This window comes from Sciurus vulgaris, assembly GCF_902686455.1.
Source record: "Sciurus vulgaris genome assembly, chromosome: 1".
NCBI lineage: Eukaryota > Metazoa > Chordata > Mammalia > Rodentia > Sciuridae > Sciurus > Sciurus vulgaris.
In genome coordinates, this window is record NC_136461.1 from 50,321,081 (window position 1) to 50,345,379 (window position 24,299).

At 37.8% G+C, this 24,299-nt stretch overlaps 1 protein-coding gene across 9 annotated transcripts in view; it reads left to right on the forward strand.

Annotated features, from left to right (window-relative positions):
- Nucleotides 1-24,299, forward strand: part of PATJ (PATJ crumbs cell polarity complex component) — a 399,437-nt gene that overhangs the window by 49,414 nt on the left and 325,724 nt on the right. For all 9 annotated transcript variants that reach the window (XR_013757701.1, XM_079103582.1, XM_079103581.1 and 6 more), the window contains 5 exons: nucleotides 1,040-1,181; nucleotides 5,116-5,262; nucleotides 8,183-8,259; nucleotides 10,574-10,630; nucleotides 20,876-21,010. Coding sequence is in view for 8 of the 9 variants with exons in the window: in XM_079103582.1 (XP_078959708.1) it covers nucleotides 1,040-1,181; nucleotides 5,116-5,262; nucleotides 8,183-8,259; nucleotides 10,574-10,630; nucleotides 20,876-21,010 (558 nt within the window). In the remaining variant the exon portion in view is untranslated. The remainder of the gene's footprint in view (nucleotides 1-1,039; nucleotides 1,182-5,115; nucleotides 5,263-8,182; nucleotides 8,260-10,573; nucleotides 10,631-20,875; nucleotides 21,011-24,299) is intronic.

Below are 24,299 nucleotides of genomic sequence, written 5' to 3' on the forward strand. Positions count from 1 at the left end.
GCATGCATGCAACTGAACAGTCAGTTGAAAGATATTTTAGCATTCTCCTAGAAAATGCTTTTTGAGTATTTGTGTTTTAAAAAAATCACTCATTTTACATACAATTAATAGGCCATTAGCCAGCTCTTTTCATTTCTGTGAATCTGGTTTTGCTACTAACAGTAATTTTGAGTATACCCCAATCAAATTTTTTATATATTTAACAATATAACTTTTTACTAAAATTAGTCTTTCCCCATTTAAGAATTAAGTTGTAGACATATATTTTTAGTATCTTACATGTACACACATCTGCATATGCATAGTGATTCACCTAGAAACAAATGCTGGAAGGTATGATTTGAATTTTTGTCCTCAAGTCCATCTAAGGAAGCACCTTTTCTGACTCTTGGCTTTTATATTAATGGGATTTGGAAGTGGCTTGGTGATTTGTAGAGTCTGGAGGCCAGTAGTAGCAGATGCTTTGAGAAAATACCAGGAAAGCTAAAGTCATGGTTTGGCTAGCTTGCAGAACATTGAAAGAGAAAGCCTTTAGGTCCTGATGGATTTCAGAATTGTGGAGTTGGGTTTGACTTTGATTAAAAGTACCTTTTTCCGTATACTTTTCCAGGATATTAGAAGACCTAACAGAGATCAGTGTGTTTCTTTGGAAAATATTACATAGTAATATCATAGAAGTATGTAGTATTAGATGATGTCTTTGATTTTGATAATAATGACTTTTATTAACACATCTTGAACTGTGTGTAACAAATGACCATTCCTTATGGAATTTTGAATAGTTTCAGAAATTAAAACCCTCTACTTCTCAGGCTGTTAGTTAAAATGTGTGATTTAAGTGTACAAATTTGAATTTGCTTTTTAGTTTGTATGAGAGTTTGTTTTACTAGTTTTGCTTCTTTATTCAAAAGTACTTTCTAAGGTTTAATACAAATTATTTTTAGGATAGCATGAATTGCTTCCTATTAGTCAACTTTGCCAGAATTAAAAATAACAGCTAACTTAAAACTTCTGTTTAATCAGTCTATTAATGTTTTAGGTTGATGGTGTGAATATTCAGGGGTTTTCGAATCAGGATGTTGTTGAAGTATTACGAAACACAGGGCAGTTGGTGCACCTAACCCTACTTCGCAGGAAGGCGCCCTCATCTGCTTCTCCCCTTGAATGGCCTCCAGACAAGGGTAAGGAATGCTGGCATCCCTCACCTGCCCTGGAGTCTAGGTTTGAAGAATAGCCATATTATGGTAGTTTTTCTGTGAATTCAAATAGGAAAAATTGCTCACCTTGTGTAATGCAGTGATGGCGAAATGAATCAGCTTGTTTGTGCCTTGAAGTGTTTCCTTTGCTTATTATGAGATGTCAATCCAGAAGTTAGGATGTGAACCCTAAAAGGCACTAAGCTCTGTGAGCTTCTTTAAAATAGAGATGGAAATCCAGAAAGCTTCTAAATTTCATTTACTGTTTGTATTTCAAAAATAAAGCTTTGGCATCATTTGTCAAAAGTAGACATGAGCCACTTGCTTGTTAATGCTTTGACATTTTGCAGACTGTAGTTTTTTTATATTTTCATTTTTCCTTCTTACTCCTCCTCTTCCTTCCTTCCTTTTCCTTCCCCACCCCTCTCTCTTGTTCCCTCCAGTACTGGGAATTGAAACCAAGAACTCTTTAACCACTGAGCCACATCCCCAGTCCTTTTTATGTTTTATTTTGAATCAGCGTCTTGCTAAATTAGCCAAGCTGACCTAGAACTTGTGCTCCTCCTTACTCAGCCTCCTGAGTCCCTGGGATTACAGGCATATACCACTGTGCTTGGTCACCATCATTTTCCCTTTAAATCGCTACTCTTCATATCCTTGTGTATCCACATTCCTGTTCTGTTTATTCTTTGAGGCATATAATCACACTACTTTGTATCGTAACTCTGGTGGCACATAACTGTTTTCCTCAGCTATACTAACAGCTGTGATCGGTGTTTTTTTTTTTTTTAAATTGTGGTAACACTTAACATGAAATCCACCCTCCTAACAAATTTTTCAATATATAGGACAGTATTGTTAATTAACTACATGCACATTGTGTGCAGAAGATCTCCAGAACTTTTCTGTCACATAATCAGAATTGTATACCCATTAAATAACTCCTTATTTCCCCCTCTCCAGTCCTTGGCAACCACCATTCTACTTTTCATATCATTTTGACTACTTGATACCTCATGCTGTGGCATTTGTCCTTCTGTGATGGGCTCATTTCACTTTGTATGGTGTCATCAAGTTTCACCCATGTTGTAGCATGTGGCAGAATCACCTTTTTTCAGACTGAATACTGTTCCACTGCTTGTATGTACCACATTTTCTTTTTTTTTTTTATTCTAAATGTACACTTGGGTTGTTTCTACCTATTGGTTACTGTTGTTAATGCTGCCATGAATGGTTGGCATTTCTTTCCCCCCCTTTTCTTTTGTTTCTTTTTATTTTTTATTTTTATTTTTTTGTTTTGGTACTGGGGATTGAACCCAGGGGTACTCAACCATTGAGCCACATCCCCAGCCCTTTTTTGTATTTTATTTTATTTAGAGACAGGGTCTTATTGAGTTGCTTAGGGCCTCACTAAGTTGTTGAGGCTGACTTTGAACTTGGGATCCTCCTTCCTCAGCCTTTCAAGCCGCTGGGATTACAAGCATGCGCCACCACTCCTGGGTAGCATTTCTTATTCTAGTAGTTGGCTGTACAGTTATGGATATCATTGGATTAATCATCTAAAAAATATACGTTGTTTAAAGTCCCATGTTAAGATCATAGGAACTTTTAACTGGTTATATTCTTCAACTTTTTATTGTTAAACTTTTAAACATATATCAATAAAAATATAATATAATGAATATGAAAGAATATACTATTTGGATCCAGTAGTTACCATGTTGTCATATTTCTTTAACTATTCATCTTTTTTTCCCTAAACCATTTCAGAGTGAGTTGTAGACATCATGGCACTTTACAAACTTCAGTCTCTATCTTATCAAAATAAGGACATTTTCTTACACAATCATGACACTTTTATCACACCAAAGAAAATTAATAGTAAATCCTAATATCAAATACTCAGTATGTGCTTGAAATTCTCAATTTCCTGAAAATGTTTTTTGCATTTTCTTTTTCTACTCATTCCCAACTCTTCCTCCCCCCAAAATCTCCCCAAACCAAGGCCCAGTCATGTGTTGTGTTTATTGCATGTCATGTGCTTTTGGTTTCTTAATATAGAAGACTTCCCCACCATGGGGTAGCCTTTCACTAAAACAAAAAAACAAACAAACAAAAAAAAAATGGTGCATTTTAGTTATACATAATAGTGGGGTTCATTTTGACATATTCATAAATGCATAATAATTTTCTCCATTTCAGTCCACAGTACTATTCCCTTCCCTCCTCTCTGGCACAGAACTGCTGAAGGGATTGATCGACTTGTCACTAGAATGCCACATTATGAATTTGTTTCCTTGTGGTGTTATTTAATTTGTTTTTCTACTTATGTTTCCCTTAGTTAGAAGTTGAGTTACACAATTAAGAAACTACAAATCAGAACCATTCTGAGAGTCCATCTCACTCCAGTTAGAATGGCAAGGCATCAAGATTACAAACAATAATAAATGTTGGAGAGGATGTTGGGGAAAAGGAACACTTTTTAAATCTTGGTGGGATTGTAAATTAGTAAAACCACTATGGCAAATCAGTATGGAGGTTCCTCAAAAGTCTAAGCATGGAACCACACATGACCTAGCTATCCACTCCTTGGTATTTGTCCTGAAGAATTGAAGTCATCATATTATAGTGTACATGCATACCTGTGTTCATAGCAGCATGATTTACAATAGCAAAACCATGGAATCAGCCTAGGTATCCATCAGTGGATGAATGGGTAAAGATAATGTCACATATATACCCATGGAGTTTTATTCAGCTAAAAAGAAGAATAAATTTATGTCATTTCGCAGGAAAATGGATGGAACTTGAGACCATTATGTTAAATGAAAAAAGATGAACTTAGAGTCAAGGGTTATGTTCTCTCTCATGGAAATTAGAGAAAACGAAAACAAAAAGGAATGGGGGCTTTCTCAAGAAAATAGAAAGGAGACCAGTAGAGTAGAAGAGAGAGACCGGGGGGAGGAAAAGGGAAGATACTAAGGACTATATATTGACCAAATTATATTTTATGTTGTATGTAGTTTATGAGTATGTGATAATAAATCTTACTGTTATGTATAATTATATTGCACCAGTAAAAAACATGGAAGAAAAGAAGAGCTAACTTTATGCAGTACCATAGCCAATGAGGTTTATCCTCAGCAAGATTATTGCTGATTGGAAACTCTTCCCAGTATCCCACCATGACTATTTGAAATATAGTCAGCATTGGCAATTTTTGAGAGTCTCGATGGAATAAATGAAGAAGTAAAGACAGAGATATTCAAGCTAAACATTTTAATAAGAATGCTTTATAAATAATGTGTAGTTATTTTAAAAAATAATCTAATATGAAACTTGTTCAGCTTTTCTTATACTTAAAAGATGCATAGTGGGGCACTTCCTGATGACTTTGGATTGCTCCTAGTCCTTTACTTAGCTCAGCTGAATGAGGGCGAGGAATGGTCTGCACCCAGGGGATTTCTTCCTCCCATTCCCTTCCAGTTAATAAGGTTATACAGTCTTATTTGTTATGTATGTGATGGTGTCATGCTAGAACCTAGCAGAGCCCAGAGCATTTGGTTTAGCTTATTTTGCATATCTTTTTTCCTCCCTACCACAATAGCTGGAGTATAAAACTTTGACATTTTTTTCTTTTCTAAAGCTGTACTGAAGAGCATCTGCCCCTGCTTTGTCATGGACTTCACCTTTCTTTTTTCTTACATTGCTTCATTCCTTATTCTTTCAATACTATCAACAAGTTTATTTTTGGAATCTATTGGTTATCACAGTTGGCATTTTAGGTTAAAGAAATTATAGATATATGTTACCTAAGGTGGTTTAATGAGGTTTTGAAAAAGGAAGAACAAGAGTGACATATGCTTACTTAAATACACATCTCAGCTACTAGCGATTCCAGTCTCTATTCTTATTTTAGGAACCATTGTAGAACCACCAAAACCGCCAGCCCTCTTTTTAACTGGAGCAGTGGAAACAGAAACTAATTTGGATGCAGAAGATGAAGAAATTGAAGAAAGAATGGATAATCAAAAAAAGGACAACATACACACCTTAGAAAAATTGGGTAGGCCCAAAGCATTGATTTTAGAGTACTTTGACTTTTTTGTTTGTTAACTACTTGTCTTTATAGTCAATCTAATGTGAGTAATCATACATTTTGAAGATTTAAAGAGGGGTATTCATAGTATCAAAATCTTAGTGTTTGTGGCAGTTGTGGACCAAGCATGTTGTTGAAGAATCTTTGTTTAATTTCATTAATTTTGAGTGCATGTTTATTAGTACGTGATGATTTGTTCTTAGCATTTTTAATTATTGCATACTTTAGTTTGTATATTATCATTGATGTATTTCTATTTCTAGATTATAGCTGCCTGTATACACATAGCAGTGTTTCCTTTTCACCATAAAAATTAATAATGTATATATTTTTATATTGTGTCAAAGTTCCAGGCTGCTATGTATTTGCTCTTTGATATTCTTTTCAGTTGCTTTGCAACTTCTTCCTTTCGTTTATACTTTGATAGGTCAGCTATTGTAGTCGACTCTATTCTGCATACATATCGAGTCACAGCTTTGCCCAGTTCCCCACACAGAGGTGCTCAGGAAAGCCTTGCCAACTAAGTGAAACGCCTTAGAACACTTATCACCTTCCATGTTCCAGGGACATTTTGGCTTTTTCCTGCTTCAGGAAAGAATAGCCTAAAGGAAGGTGTTAACCCCTCACTTAAGTTAAAAATTTCCTGATTGGAAAATCTACCTTCTTATTTTTGACCTAGGTAAATAGCAGTTAATCTTTGCTATTTTAATTCAGTTGATCTCAGATTGTTTTCAGTGAGATGTCAGGTAAAAGTAAAATACATTCTGAAGTTAGAAATAAACAAGTATATTTATATATTTTGGTAGTAGATCTGAAACCAGGGATGCTTTAGCACTAAGCTGTATCCCTAGTAATTTATTTTAAACAGAGTTTCATTAAATTGCTGAGACTGGCCTTGAACTTGTGATCCTCCTGTCTCATCCTCCTGAATCTCTTCAATTTCCAGCGTGGGCCATCACACCTGGTCAGATGTATTTTATCCATGCTTTTTGTTTTGCTTTGTTTTGGTACCAGGTATTGAACCCAGGGGCACTTAACCACTGAACTAGATTACCAACCCTTTTTATTTTTTCTTTTGAGACAGTCTCGCTAAGTTGCTTAGGGCCTCTCTAAGTGGCTGAGACTGGCTTTGAACTTGTGATCCTCCTGCCTTAGCCTTTCAAGTCATTGAAATTACGCGTGTGAACCACTGCACCAGGCTATCCATGCTTTTTGGATCAACTTCACTGTTTTTTTCTTCATGCATATGTACCATTTTAACTCAGAAGTAAAACTTAGATCTTCTAACTAATATAAAGATAGCATTATTTTTTGCTTTTGCAATTGTTTCAGATAGTCATGTTATTCATCTCTTTGATCATTTTGTGTAGCCTAGAATTTATTGAGCTGAAAGTAAATTAATCTCTTTTCTCTGGCACGTGGTCCTTTGTAAGGTAAAAAGAGTTAATTGGTGAAGTGACAACATAATTTTATACATGTGTATGAACTATCATCTAACTATCATGATTTTAGCCTTAGAATTTAGTCAGTACATTGAAGATTTTGTTCAGATTCATTTACCAGATAAATTAATGCCCAGAAGTAACTTACCAGGCAAGATGCTAGAACTCTCTGAGAATTTCTTAAGAACGCTTAGAATTTCTTAAGGAAATGTTAACAGACATGGGCACAAATGTGTAAAGCCCAAGTGAATTTGATATTTTGCTTTTAATAGGATCTTTGGTTAGTTATCCCCTAAATGTAATCTAGCATATCAGTTAATATAATTATTTCATGGATGTCCTTTTGTGTATCTAATAATTTAAGTTCTTTAGTGCTCATTAGTCTTAGGCCCTGGTTTCTGATGTTAGCCTGTTTTACTTAATGATTTGTGTTATGTAATTAAGCATTTATATGCACCCGAGACGAGCTGTCTGTGCTGAAGACTGAAAGAGCTGATGCTGCATGTGACGTTTGATTTTAGGCAGATGGTTATGTCAGTTGTGAAAAGTGTTCTGTAAATGCCCAAGCTTATGACAAAATTGAGAGTTAACTTAAATAACAAAGGTGGAAGTTTTTTCATTATGTGCCGTTAATGTGAATATAAGTTAAAATTGTAGTTTTAGCACTTGAACATCCATTAGATGTTATTTAAACTACACACTGTGCTCTGAGCATCTGGCCAAGGTCACATGGAGATATACAAGACACTTAAAATCTGTCTTAGCTCTTTCAAATGATCTTACCTGGGCAAGAAAGGCAATATTACATCAAGAAAATCATAAAGATACACAGATCTTAATAACCAAGTAGGGACAGAAGACTGGTGTAAGACCAAAGGTTGTGTTCTGTTGAAGCTCACACAGCTCCGAGTCAGACCAGACAAGCCTGTGTATCCATCTGCACAGATAGGAGCCCGCTTCTATTGTGTCAGTACACACTGTGGATTGTAAAGATGTCTCAATGAGCTTTTATTTTTCCAGTGGGTAGGTGGAATGGTACTACTTTGGAATGATCAACATTTAAATTAAATCCTTATATGCCCTAAACATATAAAACAAAGCCAGATGCATTTTACTGATAAACTATAGAATGTTTACATGTAAACTGTATATAATTCAGATTTCACTTATAACTCATCATTTCCTCTTCCCTTCAAGATATTCTTTAACAACAAAAGCGCCTTTACAATTTTGTCACAGCTGGTCTTTACATTAACATTTTAGTCTTATAAGTCACCTCTGATTTACTTTCCCTAGTGGACCTAGGTTAATGCATTTTCCTTTTTATTCATTTCCCCTTTACTTACTGAAATGGTGCTGTTATTGAAGAATTTAGTAGTTAAGTGTGTTTGGCTCACAGTAGCTTCAACATTTTCTTTCTTTCTTTCTTTTTTTTTAATGTCCAGAAAGGGTCCTAAACTCTCCAGAAAATGAACTAAAATCCAGATGGGAAAATCTACTGGGCCCTGATTATGAAGTAATGGTATGTTAAAGTCCTCTAATAAAAAACATTCAATGTCTCATTTCATGTCAAGCTCCTAACACTGCAAGTGAAAGAAATGGGAGCGTGAAGTAATAGCCTGCCTTTTTTTTTTTTTTTTTTTTTTTTTAATCTGCCTTTCTTCTCTATTGGATCAATTTAATCTTTCCTTCCTTCCTTCCTTCCTTCCTTCCTTCCTTCCTTCCTTCCTTCCTTCCTTCCTTCTTTCCTTCCAGCATTTTAAGCTATAAGAAAAAATTAAGGATTGTACATAAGCTTCAGTTATAATTAGTAGACAGTTCATATTGAAACCATTTAAGTTGACAATAGGCAGAAAAATATTAGGGCTTGCCTTTAAATTTATAACCTGTATCAGCTGCTTAAAATTGTTGGCATTTTTATGATTGCTTTTATGATCTGTTTGTTTTATTGTACACTGAAAGGGCTGTGGATATTAGTCCTATGTTTCACAAAGAATCTTAGTTTTATGAGAAAAATGAAAGAATAATTATCAAATGTATTTAGAAGAACAGGAAGTAATCTAGGTGAGGTATAAGTTTATAGTGCCAGTGGTCCATTAGACTTCCTTTCACCTGTTATTAGGTTCGTACAGTAAGGGATTGGTTACATTTCCCTGTATGAATCCACATGAAAGCAGAAAATCATGTTAGAAAAGCCCAGACAGGGTTCACAAATACAGTAGTAATCAAATATTCTTTTAAACTTCTATTGTCATTCATATTTTCTTACATATGTTTATCATTAATACTGCCTGGAGATTCTTTTTCTCTTGGTTTTGAATATCCAGTCACTATTGTCAGGAAATTTCCAGTGTCATTAAGATGAGTCAAAATGGTTCACCCTTAAATCGCCTAATTTTGTGTTGGCATGTCAGTTCTCACAACTGTTGCTTCTCTACTTCACAGACTGAGAGTCCTGTCATTAGGCTATCACCTAGCAAATGGTCTTTTTTTTCTATCCTTAGTGGTTTGCCATTCAAAGAAATGTGGTTTATCATCACTGGCCAGTATTGTGAAAGGCTTTTGTATGTTAAAATTTTATCCTCATAACCACCTTTTCAGATTTTATTTATTCTATGGTGAAGTCATAACAGGGAGATTAAAAAGAGAAGGAAATTGAAGTTTGAATTTTAAAGCAACAGTTTATTCATGGAAAATTGTAGTTGGCTTCTTGTTCTGAGCAATGAGGAGCAGAAAGAGGAGGCCAAAGTGTATGAACGAATGCATATATCCTACTATATCTTATTTTCTTCAAGGATCAACTTACTTATCTGAAATGTACTTTTAGAAGCTTTAGTTGAATCATTGTTTAACTTATCCCCTCCCTCCAGATGCACCATATTTTATTAACAACTTACAGATGCAAATCGCCTACTTTTGCTTGCAAGGAATTTGCTTCCTGGATGTCCACTACTGAAGCTCAGAACAATAATTTTAGGCCAGGATTTAAAGCTTTAAGTATTCCTCACACTTTCCACCAGGGACCAGGTCTTTCTGTTTGTGCCTTTGCCAGCTGTTTCTCCTGGGGAAATGACTTGAGCTTGTTAGGAAAAATCAGATGCTCTATTTTTCCAAATTTGTCTAATTTTATTGACCTTGCAAATTTTGTTTTAAAGTCCAAGTTTGGAAGTAAAAATGACCATCTTGCTTTGTCAAAAGAATATAATTTTTATGGATTCGATATAATGAAGGATTATATTAAAATTTTAGGGATCATGGATTTTTAAAAATAGTAGAGTCAGCTCTCTGTATCTGCTGGTTCCATATTTGTGGCTTCCACATTCTCAGATTCAACCATGGATCAAAAATATTTTTAAAAAATTATCTGTACTTTTTTATCTTGTCATTTCCTAAACACATAATAATCATTAACATAACAATTGTATTGTGTATTATAAGTAATCTAGAGATGAATGAAAGTATAAAGAAGGGTATGTGTGAGTATATACTTAGATTATATGCAAATACTATACCATTTATATAAGGGATTTTGGATTTTGGTATTCTTGGGGATCCTGGAACTAATCCCCAGCAGATAGTGAGAGACAACTGTATATATATTTGCCTGTCACTTTCCTTCAAGTTTTGGATAATTTAAGAAAAATTACTATAGAACAAAAATATGTTAAAACATTTTAATTTTGTTATGTTCTACACATCTGTGATTTCAGAAATACAGGAAAGAGGTTTTCAGATGGAGTTATCAACATATTATAGGTTTTGCAGATGTTTTCAGAAAACCTAGGAAGAAATAACGTACTTTGACAAATATGGAGATATTTTTCTTTGAAATTTAGGTTGCTACTTTGGACACACAGATTGCGGATGATGCTGAGTTACAGAAGTATTCAAAGGTAAGCATTTTAAACATTACCAGTCTCATAGTTGTGAAGAACCTTCTCTAAATTCTTGCTGAAGGAACTGAAAGTGTGACCTGCAGTTTCCAGAACTGAGTCATAGATGTTTTCTGGAAATGTGATGGGTTCTCACTGCTATGAAAGGTGATGGTTGGATCCTGGAGTGGATGGTTGAAGCTTGGGAATGGGATCCCTCAGCCACTTTCAGAAGCCACCCTCTCAAGTGTGACTCTCTGGCTCACCTGAGAGGTAGTACGATGAGTAACAAGCAGAGTGTGTTAGCTTTTCAGGTATCATAAGAAGTCCTCTGAATAATGTTTCATGAAAATCAAGACCAGGAACATAGACTTAAAAAAGTCTCAGGTCCAGATGTTCATATTCTGAGTATAGGCAGTGGTTGTTCTTGAACACAAAACATTTTTTCGTTATCTTTATTTCTAATGGCAAAATGTGGGAAGGTAACTTTTACAGATTTTCTTGACATTTTTAGTATCCTCTCACTATAAATTAATTTTATAGTTGTAGATAGTCTGGGCAGTTGGAACCTAGAGAAGACTTCTGGGTGGCTTTCTCAGCAAATGATAAGCAAGGCAAGATTTTTCTGTCAGAATAGTTTCAAAAAAACATTTTTATATCCCACCTGAGATATAAAAGCTGAGCCCACCTTCAACTCTGCTGTCAGATGTAGTATTCAGAATGGGTTTTCTGGGTCCCACATGGGTTTCGTAAGAAGTGGAGTATCTCTTTAGATAGTTTAACTGTTTCTGCCTTTGAGTATTTGTGATGAATATTTTTCTTTCATAATTTTATGTTCAATGTCTCCTTATCTCTTAGGCTTGTATTTTCAAGACTGACACTGGCAAATATCTTTCCTTCTAAGGTTATCTGCATTTTGAGCCACTTCTTGCTATGACAGTTTTGACCAATTGACCAAGCTTTCCTCAGATATATAATGTAAAAGCAACATGGCACAGGTTGTTAAATTATTTGCCAAGTCATCTTATTTCAGATCATTGATTAAATAATTGCATCTAAAGATGTTGAGGGAGATTTCATTAAAAATGACTGGAAGAAATTGAATACCCCTTCAAACTTCAGTTGCTCTTAATTATCATAGTATGGTTGAATACTTCCTTGGGTTCTGGTACCAAACTGCCTGAGATCAAATCCTAGCTCACCCAGAGTCTGGAATCTGTGTGATCTTGGAAAATTATTTGAATTCTGTATATCAGTTGTGATGTGTGTAAAAGAGGACTATTAATATGTTATTAATAAAATTTTACCTTATGATTTGTATAGGAATGTGCCTAGAATAGTTGTAAGCATATTGTAGGCTGCTATTACTTATTTTTATGACTCTGGAGATCAAACCCAGGGCCATATGCACACTACAATGCTTTACCACTTGCCCCATTGTTGTTTTTATTTTTATTCTTGTCGTTACCATACAAATTTATACTAAACTCAGACATTAGATAGTTTCTATGTAACTGTCTTCTGGTTAACTGGGTTTCCTTTTTCTGTTCTACTTGTAACACCCATCTATTGAATGCTTAATTTTAGTTATCTTTCTTTTCTGGATTTTCCATTTTTAGAGTAAAATTTTTAAATGAAACTCTCAATGTAAAAAACAAAAACCAACAAGTATATTTGCCATTCTTTTTTCTATTTCTTGAACATATTAATAATAGATCATATGGACTTCAATTTCAAATACCTGGGTGAACTTTTAGTCTGTTTTCTACTGTTGTATGTTTTCTCTTCTTATTGGTTTTTGGTTGTATCTCTCATCATACCATAAATTGAATGTCCAACATTATGAATGATAACTACAAAGGGCTTCAGCGGATGTTAGCTTTCTCTGTCCAGAGATGTCTGACCTATCTGTAAAAGGGGTGTGTGTGCTGGTGGGTGACCCTCTGAGAGAGGAGGCGGGGCAGTTCTGGGAATGTTCAGACTCTCTGGTTTTCCCTCATTCTTTTTTTTTTTTTTTCTCTTTTGCAGTGCTGGGGATCGAACCCAGGGCCTTGTGTTTGCAAGGCAAGCACTCTACCGACTGAGCTATCTCCCCAGCTGCCTCCCCTGCCCCCTCATTCTTAGGATATAGTCTTCCTGGAATTCCTGGGCAGTGGGGCCGGGTCAGGGTAGTGGTGGAGGTGTTACTGTTACTGGACCCCTCATCTCCATAGGACCACAATTCTACTCCTGTCTCCTTGGCACTCTGGGGCTGCCAGAATCTTTACTTTGCTTTTTAGAGGTTTCCAGATTAGCTTTTTCAATCTCCTGTGCCATGTGGCTATAGAATCTGGGAGATGTCCTTGGCCAGAAAACATGTCCTGGATCAGGCTCAGTTCATCACTTAGTTCATCAGGCTCAGCTTTTCTGCCCTCACATCCATGTTCAAAGCCATAGGAACCAATATCATCATATTTCAGAATATGTGAGAAAGGGCAGTGAGCACACTTGGTGTATACTTCTAAAGAATGTGATTCTCTCTGCAGGTGTCCTGTCCTGCCTGTACTCCCTCATTGCCTGCCACCAGCCTTACTCACTGAAAGCAGCCTCTATGCAGTGTACATATTTGTATTCAGTAGCTCTGGTGTAGAGGGTGGGGAAGGAGATGAACAGGCCTTCAGAACCACCTTGTGAAATGTTACAATACGTTCAACTGTACATTCATTCATTAATTCACCCATTCATCAGATAGCTACTCTGTGTCAAGTCTTCTTTCTCTTGGACATTGGGATTCTAGAAGAGAACAAAGTGGGGAACTTATATTTCATTGGAGGAGACCAAAAATAAATAAGTTGCTTGGTGTTGGTGAACGTGTCATGGAGAAGGGAATTTAGGAGTCGGGTAAGTTTGTAAGACCTCATTAAGATGGCATTTGAGGAACATTTTAGAAGTTGAAATACCTGCCTAATTTTTACTCTAAATAATATGAACAATAATACCTGTGTTGTAGAAGGTTAAATATAAATAAATGTGATATATGCCTTATTTAATATAGGTCAGGCACAGCATATAAGAATGTCCAATAAATGGAGATTTCGTTTCCCAGTTGTGTACCTTCAGTCCTTTTAGACCTTTCAAAGCCCCTTTTCTTTTAATGTGCTATTTTAAAACATCTAATTATTGAATTGAAATTTTGTTTTGACATAAGCTTTTTTCCCCCCACACTGGAAGAGAGTCATCCATAATTTTATTATCCTCTTCATATTTCATTGTTACCTGTATTTGTTTATATGTTTGTAGCTAGTACACTCTTCCTTTAACATGCATATGAGAAAGAAGGGGTGTATAGTGTTTTTTCACATTACGTTTTCATACATTTTCTTATGTTGATTTCTCTTGCACATGTCCATAGAATATTTATTTTGATAAGTCTCATGTATATATATATTTTTTTATTTTATTTTTTTAAATTTGGTGGGCTTGAACTCAGGGCCTTGTGCATGCTAGGTAATTGCTGTATCACTGAGCTACATACTCAGCCCTATAATTTTTCAAATCCCCTTGTAATTAGAAGTTTAGGTTGTAAGTCAGTAGCTTCTCATTTTCTCCCTACAGTGTAGCCAGTCACAACCATTTCACAGAAGAGGATGCTAAAGGTTGCACAGGTTGAATGACTAGCCCAAAATTACACAACCAGATAGCAGCAGAGGTGGGCTGCGGTTTAGAGTGTTTTCATTTACTCCTGAAATAGTGACTGAGCTCCTGTCGTTTGCCAAACATTATGCTGCCATCTCTGAAGTGTGAAATGAGATAAATCCTTGCTGTTATGGAGCTGGGATTCTAGGCTTGGGTAGGGACATAATAATAGACAACTAAAAGATAACTGTACAATAAACTTATTAATGCATTACAGATTGGGAGATGTTCTACAAATGAATAAATGGGGTGAACAGAACTTAACTGGAGAAGGCCACTTTATTATTATTTTTTTTTTTTAGTTTTGCAAAAATTTAATTTTGCTAATTTTAATTTAATTTTCTCCAGGGAACATATATTCTAAGACAGGATAAACAGTGGGGATGAGGAACATTGAAAATAGCTCTTTCTATAATTATTCTATTGTAGATTCATATTTAAGGGAGAATTCTCTTTTTGCATGTATGATGTTTGTTTGTTTTTATTGGTGAATAGTATATTTTAAAATTGACATTCCTGCTTATTTATGGTGCACAGTATTAAAACTTGATAAATGTATGTAATATATAATGATCAAATCATAATCATTAGTATTTCCATCTCCTCAAATATTATAATTTCTATGTATTGGGGACATTCAGTGTCACATTATTTTGAAAAATGTAATAAGTTTAATAAGGCTCTAGGTGCCCTACTCTGTTATGTACATTGGAACTACTTGCTTCCCTCTAACTGATACCCATTATCCACCCTGTCACTGTCCTCTTCCCTTCCATGTCTCTGGTGACCTCTATCCTACCTTCTCCCATGTAGTTATCTTTTTTAGTAGAGACTGCTTTGGAGAGGGAGTCAGGGAAAGCCTCTTGGAGCATGGGCTTGAAGGGTCAGCATGTGGAGAGCTGGCGACAGGTGAGCAGCAGGTGCAGCCACCCTGTTGTGGGGAAGGGCTGGCGTGTGGGAGGAATGAAGGTTGTTTGCTTTCCGGGCCAAACTTGGGAGCAGGATGTTGTTAAATGAGGCTGGTGGGGAAGACCAGGTGCCAGTAGGGCCCTGAGAGCCTTGGCAGTCTGTATCAGGTGACAGCAGTGGACGCTTTGACATGTCATCATGTCATGCTCTGATGTCAAGGATGTAGGTTTCTCTTCTGCCTCTGCTGCTTCCTTGTGAGGAGGTTCATGTTTCATAGGAGTAGTTGGTGCTGCTCAGGGTCTGGTTGTCTTTAGATCATTGCCCCCCCTGCAGCCTCCACTCTTAAAAGATTCAAGGAGCATATTCATGTATGATGGGCTCGCCTTAATAGATAAGGTTTTCTTATGGGGTGGGTGGAGCTGTGGGATAAAGGGAGGTGAAAGCCATTTGCAGTGGCTTGAGCATTAGCCACACTGTTTCTAGGAAGCTGTTAATCATGACACAAGAACAGTTTTCCCGCATCTGGGGAGACTTGCACTTTTAGGGATGCTTTCTTGGCAAGTGTTTACTATTAAGATAATCACAGTGCTATGAGGGAAGAGCATTAAGCTCATTCTGTGACCTTTCTGCTGGCCATCAATTGTAATACAAATGAGCATCAGTAATATGCGTGGTATGGGAAGCAGAAATAGCAGGCAGGTCTGTCCTCTGGTTTTGACAGAACAAATTGACAGATCTCACTTCATTTCTCCCCTGAGTTATGTTTCCTGAGCCAGAGAACTTTAAAATGTGACTTTCCCCTTCCTTCTGTAAGGAGAAAATGAAATTTTAAGGTTGTGGGATGTGTGGGGCTCTCCAGGGGCTGCAGTGGTGTTGTCATTACACCATCACCAGGACCAGCTCTTTGCTTTCAGCATGTCTTCTTCATTTTTCCCAATGACTCTGATGCTCTGCAGCATTTCCTCCTCCCCATTTTTCATATGTGAAAATTAAGCATCGGGTAGATGAAGTAACTTGCCCCAAATCATATGCAACTTGTAAGTGGAAGAACTAGGTGAGAAATCTAGGATTGTAGAACTTCTAGACCTGCACTGTTTTTTCCCCACTTGTTAATTTTAATAGATAATGTGTGGACCAGAAAAAAAATTCAAGAGATACAGGTGCAAAAAATGAAGTTTTTGCCGTCTTCTCTTCCCTAGGGGCAACCACTGTGAACCAGTTCTCAAGCACATGAATTTATACTCTGCTGCCCTCTTTTAAGTAGAGAACACAACACACACACACAATGGCAGAGCAGTTGCCCACTTGGGCAGGGTCCCTATCAGGAGGATCAAAGGAGCTTTTTCTAAGTGCACGTTCATTTTGATCCTCCATGTCTGTGGGTTTGGGTAAGACCCCTGGGGAAATTTCAGTCCCTTCCTTGCCCCACTGCATTGCGAATACTGTGCCTGTATTACTAAAATGCCCAACACACTTTCATGGACATAAATACTACTTCTTTAAAACTGAGGAGGGAGGCTTATTGGGAGGATGGCATTTGAACAGCACTCAAGAATTGAGCGCAGTGATATTCCAGGTGGAAGGAACACCATGAGCAGAGGTGAGAGAGAGTAAAGTACAGTGTTAGATCAGGTGTCAAAAACTCACATAACTTTTGGACCAAGCAGATAAACAGCATCTAGAATGATAACCGCTAACTGACCTGTGAGCTTGGGGTTAGGATTCTGAAGAGAACTCTCTTTATCCTGCTGTACCACAGAGTACATGATACGTATTTTGTGAACATTCAGAATTAACATTTTAGAAGGGGTGAGAAAAACAAAGACTGTATAAATGAAGCGCTAATGGCTTCGTTGATTGTCTTGCATAACCTCTGAGTGAGCACAATTAACTTTGTGGCCATTACGCTTGTGGCTCATCATTACTTTAAACATTTAGCTTCATTCTTGGGAAGTTGCTTTTTGTTTATGGTAAATTTAGTAACAGCCTGGTCTTTAAACACGAGGTATTCCCTAATCATTAAACGTAAATGGCTATTTAATATTTTCACTCTGGGAGTGTGTGTGTGGCAAAAACTAGCCATGTGGGTTCTTTCTTATTTTGAGTCCAACTTTCCCCATCTGACTGACAAATCTTTGGAGCATTTCTTTCCAGAAGTTTTTCCTCCACCTGAAGCAATAGCAGTTATATTCCAACATGAGCATTTTGACATCTTATTTTAGGATCCTGAATGCAGAGCTTTTAGAGCAATGAATGGGCTGCTGTTCGTTTCATGGGGTCTCTCCACTCCTGGGTTGAAGGCCTCTAGCTTTCTTGATCTCGGCTGATCTTCCTCATCTGAACAATGACAGTGAATCACACGATGGTCACACTTTTGGAAAGCATTTTCTTGTACCCTTTACCTGTCATACCAGGATCCTGAAAATCCTGCTGCTCATTAGCTTTGTCAGTTTCAGTAGGACCCCTCACAAAGCACATTGACTAAACATCAAGAAGCATGACATGGGTGTGTGTGAAGGTAGCAGTCATCTGTTGCACCCACTCCTGTCATGTCATTTCAGCACTTCCTGCTCTCAAAGAACTCAGAATACCAAAGGGGTGGACAAATGAAAGAGACAGATGAGGTGGTTGATTTGTTTAGTTGCTAAGTGCAGCTGGGACAGGTAATTAAACAGTCCCGCTCCCGCAGAGAAGCCTGCAGCAATGTAACATGATGTCTCAGAAACCCAGCTGCACTCACATTTAGATTCAGAACTAATATTAGGTAGGCCTCCTTCAGATTGACAGATTCCATAAACATCATTTCTGGTTTATTTGTTCAGCATGGTTGAAGATGAAGCATTCGTGTTTTGTTTGTGGTTTAAGTTTTCTAGGGAGCATGTGGTGTTCACAGATATCTGGAGGACTAGCCTAGAAGGGCTTAGCTCCATATCCAGAGGGCAAAGGATGCCACAGGTGAGCCTTTACCAGTCCCCAGTGCCCCAGCCCGCTGCTGACTTCATATGTTCCGTTGGAGATAGGGATGGGTTGGCCATGTGAACAGATGAGGAGGAGTTGCAGGGGTAGGGTGGGTGGAGAGGCCTGGAAGGGGAGCCTGGAACCACTTCCCTCTTACCCTTTTAATTCTGATGGAACATATTGTTAAGTAGTAGCCAAAGTCTCTCTATGATTTCAGCTTGTCTTTGTCATAATTTGGGCACTTATTTCTGCGGAAAAATTGTCACCACCATCTGCTCATTAATTCACATAAAAAATTTAGTAATTATCTTTTCGCTCACCTCCTACAAGCAGTCCCCCAGCAGTCTTTCTGTAGGGCAGGGTCATTTTCTCCTGCAAGTCTCACCTCAAATGTCTCTTTGTCTTTGGAGCCTACCCTGGCCACCTTTCCAGACTAACCTCCACAGTTGCAAATTTTTTTTTTTTTTAATATTTTTTTAGTTGTAGACAGACACAATACCTTTATTTTATTTATTCATTTTATGTGGTGCCGAGGATTAAACCCAGTGACTCACACATGTGAGGCAAGCGCTCTACCACTGAGCCGCCACCCCGGCCCTCCACAGCTGCACTCTTAATGCCATGACCTTGAGTGGTTAGGTCAGTGATGCACTGGAAAATGTCCAGCACGCAAGAAAAAAAAAGGCAGCCCAGTTTATAGCAATTGCCTATTTCTATTCACCAATCATAGCAAATTTCTAGCTACCATGTGACATCACTTATTGCTGAGTTGGGAAGCAATACACAGTAGCACTTCATTGTTAGGCTCCTCTGCAGAAGCAGGACTGTCTCATTACCTGTCCCCACTGCATTTAGCAACTACACAAATCAACCATCTCTTACGTGTCTTTCAGTTGTGCACAGCTTCAGCATCTCTGAGGTCTTAGAGGATACATCTGCCATACGGATACAAATCACTTCGAAAAAATTGTGGGAAAACAGTAAGAAATAATGAAGAAGCGATGAGTTTGAGTTCTTACTACATTTATTTTAGTTTCAACTAATTTTCTACAACTTAATTTTTAATGGCCATGTTTAATAACGTGGCTTACAAATTTGCTAGAAGTTGAATCATTCGCTTTCATATGCCAGTGTGAGCCAGCTCCAGCACTTCACTGGAGATGGTCTCTGGGTGGACAGTGACAGCTCTCTGCCTGGTAGTGTTTGGCTTATAACAAAGGAAGACAGTTGTCAGAGATGGGTGGATTTCTCTGAGTTCTTTCTTCCATTAAATATACGATCAAAGAAAATGGCATGAATGTCTCCTATCTTGATATACATTTGGTCCAGTGACTGGACAAGAGAATGAGTTGGCAGCAGTGAGAAATAATCACAGAGAGGGAAGGGCAGTGGAAATAATTCGAACCTTCCACTTAGGGTGGTAGAACATCTTATTGCTAGAGTTGGTTTTACATCCCAAAGTGCTTGGTGGCCAAGGGCACTTCATTTTCAAAAAATTAGCCGAGGGCCAGAAGTCCCTCATGCCTATTTTAAGTCAGTCAGGTCATCATCAGCTGGACTGCTTGCCACTTCACATTTGTCTGCATGTCTGTCGTGGAATGGAAATGAGCCCCAGATGGTGTCTGAACTAAGCTGGTGGAACTCTGGGGACTCAGAGCAGATGACTGAGGGGAGGTCACAACTCAGGAGTAAGGGCTCAGAAGGTAGGGAGAATGAGGAAAGAAGCCACACCAGGGATGGGTGGATAGAGGCAGCCCTACAACGTTTAGATAAACAGGCTATTGATATAGGAAGTATATTATTAAGTAGTAGTTACCATTTTTGAGTGTATACAGCCACAATGAGAAATCATGAGCTCCCTCTTTCAAATTTTGGGGATTTGGTGAATGTCTTGTCATTTGCAGCTAAGGAAGATGAGTGCAACAAAGATCATCAACTCTCTTCTCTGACATTGGCTAGAGTTTCTAGATCCTTGACTCATATCTTAACCCACACAAATCCTTATGAACAAACGTAATCAATCCTAGAATGGGTAATGTCTTCCCCAAATTAGAAATGGTCTCACTTAAGTTACCAAGATGGAAAAGAACATTTTTTTTTTACAGATTAGGTCAAATAATATTCAATGAGCCCACCTTCAGTGCCTGGAACTGAACCATAACCCTAAGCCTAGGCCATAGGGATTAAACGTACAGACTTGAGTTTCAAGTGGGGGTAGGGGAGTGACCAAGAAAATAGGATTCTCAGCGTGATGTTGTGAGCCGTTACAGGGACTTGCACAGGATGATCTTGAACTCCCGATGGACCACACTAACTCAGGGCTTCTGGAAGTGACATTGCTTTTGTACTGAAGTGTGAATGGAGGTCATTTATGTAATGAAGTGGAGTTAGAGATATTTTGGGATTGGCGAGCCCTCTAAAAAAGAGAAACACAGTATGTACTAGGAATTATAGAAATCATGGGGTACCTGGAGCTTAAAATAGAAGACAGGATTTTAAGTCTGTCTCTTCATTCCCAGAGAATCTGAAGGGAAAATAGGAGTGAAGACAGGGACAATGACTTCATGATTTTACTTGAAGCTGTTTTCCCTATTATTGTCTTCTTTTGGAATTTTGGTGATCTGATTCAGGAGGTGGTGTTTTCATGCCCAAACTGACACTTGTTGGAGGACTGACACTCACCTATGTCCTCCCGTGTAATATGTCACTCTGGTCTTGTTGCAGCTGCTGCCTATCCACACTCTGAGGCTGGGTGTGGAAGTGGATTCCTTTGATGGGCATCATTACATTTCTTCAATTGCTCCTGGTGGGCCTGTTGATTCGCTGAACCTCCTACAGCTAGAGGATGAGCTTCTTGAGGTAAAGTTTCTGGGGGAAGAAAGATACCAAGCATGAAATTTTTAAGTTCCATGAAAATGTGTCCACTGAGTTACAGTGTCACCAATGCCAATGTAATGTGAACCACTTAGATTGGAAAACGCTGAGCTTATTGGATGATAAAGGGAACTCTCTCAGTTCATTTTTTGCCATCTGCTAAGGCTCCTGAGATGTCCTTTTTTAAAAAAATTAATTTTTAAAATTTGTTCTTTTTAGTTATACATGACAGTAAAACGTATTTTAACATATACACACGTGGAGGATAACTTCCCATTGTGGTTGTATGTCATGTATTCATATATGAACATAGGAAAGTTACATCCTAATTCATACTACTGTCTTTCCCATTCCCATCCCCCTGCCTTCCCCCCCATTTCCCTCTGTTCCATTTCGGTGAACCTCCACTCATTTCTCTCCCTCACCTATTATGAGTCAGCATCCACATATCAGAGAGAACATTCTTCCTTTGTTTTTTTGGGATTGGTTTATTTCACTTAATATGATAGTCTGTAGTTCCATTCATTTACTACCAAATGCCATAATTTCATTCTTTATGGCTGAGTAATATTCCATTATGTATATGTATCACATTTTCTTTATCTATTCACTGAGATGTCCTTTTTAATGTGTATCAAAATGATTTACTAGACAACATAATTTGCCTTTTTTTTTTTTTTAAGCAAAATGTTAAGAATCCAGACCCTTGTTTGCAACATGTGATCACATTTATTTGTACAATGATGATTTCTAGTAAGGATTAGAGCTGAACAACTTCAGGCACACATACGATTGACTTAAACGTTTAGATGCTTTTGGGATTGCCTGCTTAGAACTCCCTATCCACAGGGCGGCCTCTAGTGGGCTTGCTCAGGCTCCCCAGCCTCTCCTCAGAACAGTTCTGCATCACCTTTGAAATGACTGTCTTGAGGGATTTAAATAATTGGAAAGTTTAGTGTTAACACAACAAACAAAATAATCATAAAACCCCATCTTTTACAGATAAAAAAATAAGATGCTGACTCCCCAACTTTACACATTGAGTTAGTGGTGGAATGGTAAATCTAGCTCACGTTTCCTAACTACTATTTCATTGTTTTTTTTTTTTTTTTTTTCAAATACAGCATACTTCTGAGCCCCTAAAAGAGCTATAGAAATAGCCAAACAAGAAGATTATTTCAAGATTTTGGATTTACAACAAGCCCTAGGTTGCATTTATAGAATCAACCTAGCTGGGTGCGGTGGGTGCACCACCAGGGACTCAGGAGGCTGAGGCAGGAGAATTTTCAGTTTAAAGCCAGCCTCAGCAACTTAACAAGGCCCTAAGCAACTTAGTGAGACCCTGTCTCAAAACAAAAAATAAAAAGGGCTGGGGATGTGATTCAATGGTTAAGCTCCCCGGGTTAACAAAAAAACAAAAACAAAACAACCTAGTAACCTTAATGCCTTTGCCAAGATTAGAATCTCATGGGCCCTGACTTCTGTCTAAAATTTATATTTGCTCAAAGTGAAATGGCAAGGATGGCACATCAGTTTCATGTTGGGTAAAGCTACTGTTTATTAGTAGTGTTCACCCACCTACGTGGGTATTTTGTGAATTCTGGGTTGAATGTCAAGGTCAGAGGGAGAGTGCTCTGACTGGGTATCAACTTCTGTTATAGTGTGGGAGGATAGGGTGTGGGGGTCCTTTTTCAAGATTTTTACAGATACAAAAACTTTAAATTTTTATATGTGGGCTGGGTGGTAGTGCACACCTGTAATCTCAGTGGCTCGGAAACTGAGTCAGGAGGATTGCAAGTTAAGAGCCAGTCGCAGCAATTTAGTGAAACCCTGTCTCAAAAAAAAAAAAAAAAAAAAAACTGTTAATGGGGTAAAAAGTGATGTCATGTTCAACATATTTATATCTCCTAAAGAGTTGATCATCTTAGAGGTGTTGAAGAGAGATCTTGGGCTGTTATCATAGATTCATGCCCTCAGTTTTACTAGATGATTTAGCTTTCTTTCTGATGCTGAGATTCGGTCTTCCTCTCCTATTTGGCAGGGTATGGGCAATGAGGACTCAGTTTGTGGACTGGAGACCATTGCTGTCATATGTAGTTGTTAGGTATTGAGAAATGAGATACATTTGGGAGGTGTGAGGAATGAGTAAAATCAACTTAGTTCACTTTAAGTCTTTTAGATAGTGAAGTTTGTGTAACAGAAAATTTAACAATTTTAACTTTTTAAGTGTAAAATTTAGTGGCATGAAGTATTAATCACTCCTAGGACGTGCTAAAGAAATGTTGACTGGATTGGGGTCGAGCAGGTACAGGTGATCCCAGCCATCAACTGAATGTTCCATGCTTCAGCTGAGATTAGAATGCCCGAGGCCCTCCACCCCGAAATAGGATGTTGTGTACCAAGGTGGCTTGAAGGTGTTTTGACTTCTGAAATACAGATTTCTGGTGAAGGAACTTGGGGAAGGGAAAGAAACCCAGGTTTGAAAGTCAGAAGAGCTCCTTTCAGTTCTGAATTTACTGCAACTTGTCCTGTGTCCCTTGGCATGTCACTTAACATTTTGAGGAGTTGATTTCTTTATTAAATGCCCACTTTACTATGTGTTTGTGATGATCTGACAAAATGTCATCCATGTGAGCTACAAAGCCTGATCTCAGTATGAGGAACTGGCCTCAGTGTCTCCATGACAAAGGCGTATTAACAAACTTGGAGGCTGGGTTGAGGACTGAGTGTGGCCATACAGGAGGACAGCATTCATGCCGAATTCTGTGCTCTGGAAGTGTGCATGCACATGTGCAATTTCTGATGGAAAAAGTTGAGAATAATTGAGACTTTACAGCTTTTAAGAGTGTCTCAAGTTGAAGGACCTTGAGAAATATAGTGAATTTTAAAATAATAATTGTCTGCTTCTGAGCAACTGAATATAGACATAAGAAGTCTCTGCAAAATTAGCCAAATAAACTCCTTGACTCGTGTGTGTGTGTGTGTGTGTGTGTGTGTGTGTGTGTGTGTGTGTGTTTAATGTACTCCTTAGAGCTTAAAACCAGAAACACAAATATGCTTTGGGTTTAGTGCACTGTGCCAAGTCTCAGCCCAGAACAGCTATTTACAGCAGCCATAAATCCCCTTAGATAGGAGTTGGTAATGGGAAATGTGACCAATCCCTTTAGCAAGAGAGTAGTGAGGAGGACTACCAGGCACTGCTATAATAATTGGAGACAATTCAAATGAATAAATAATGAGCTAAATAAATATTTAAAGGTACTCCAAGATAAAA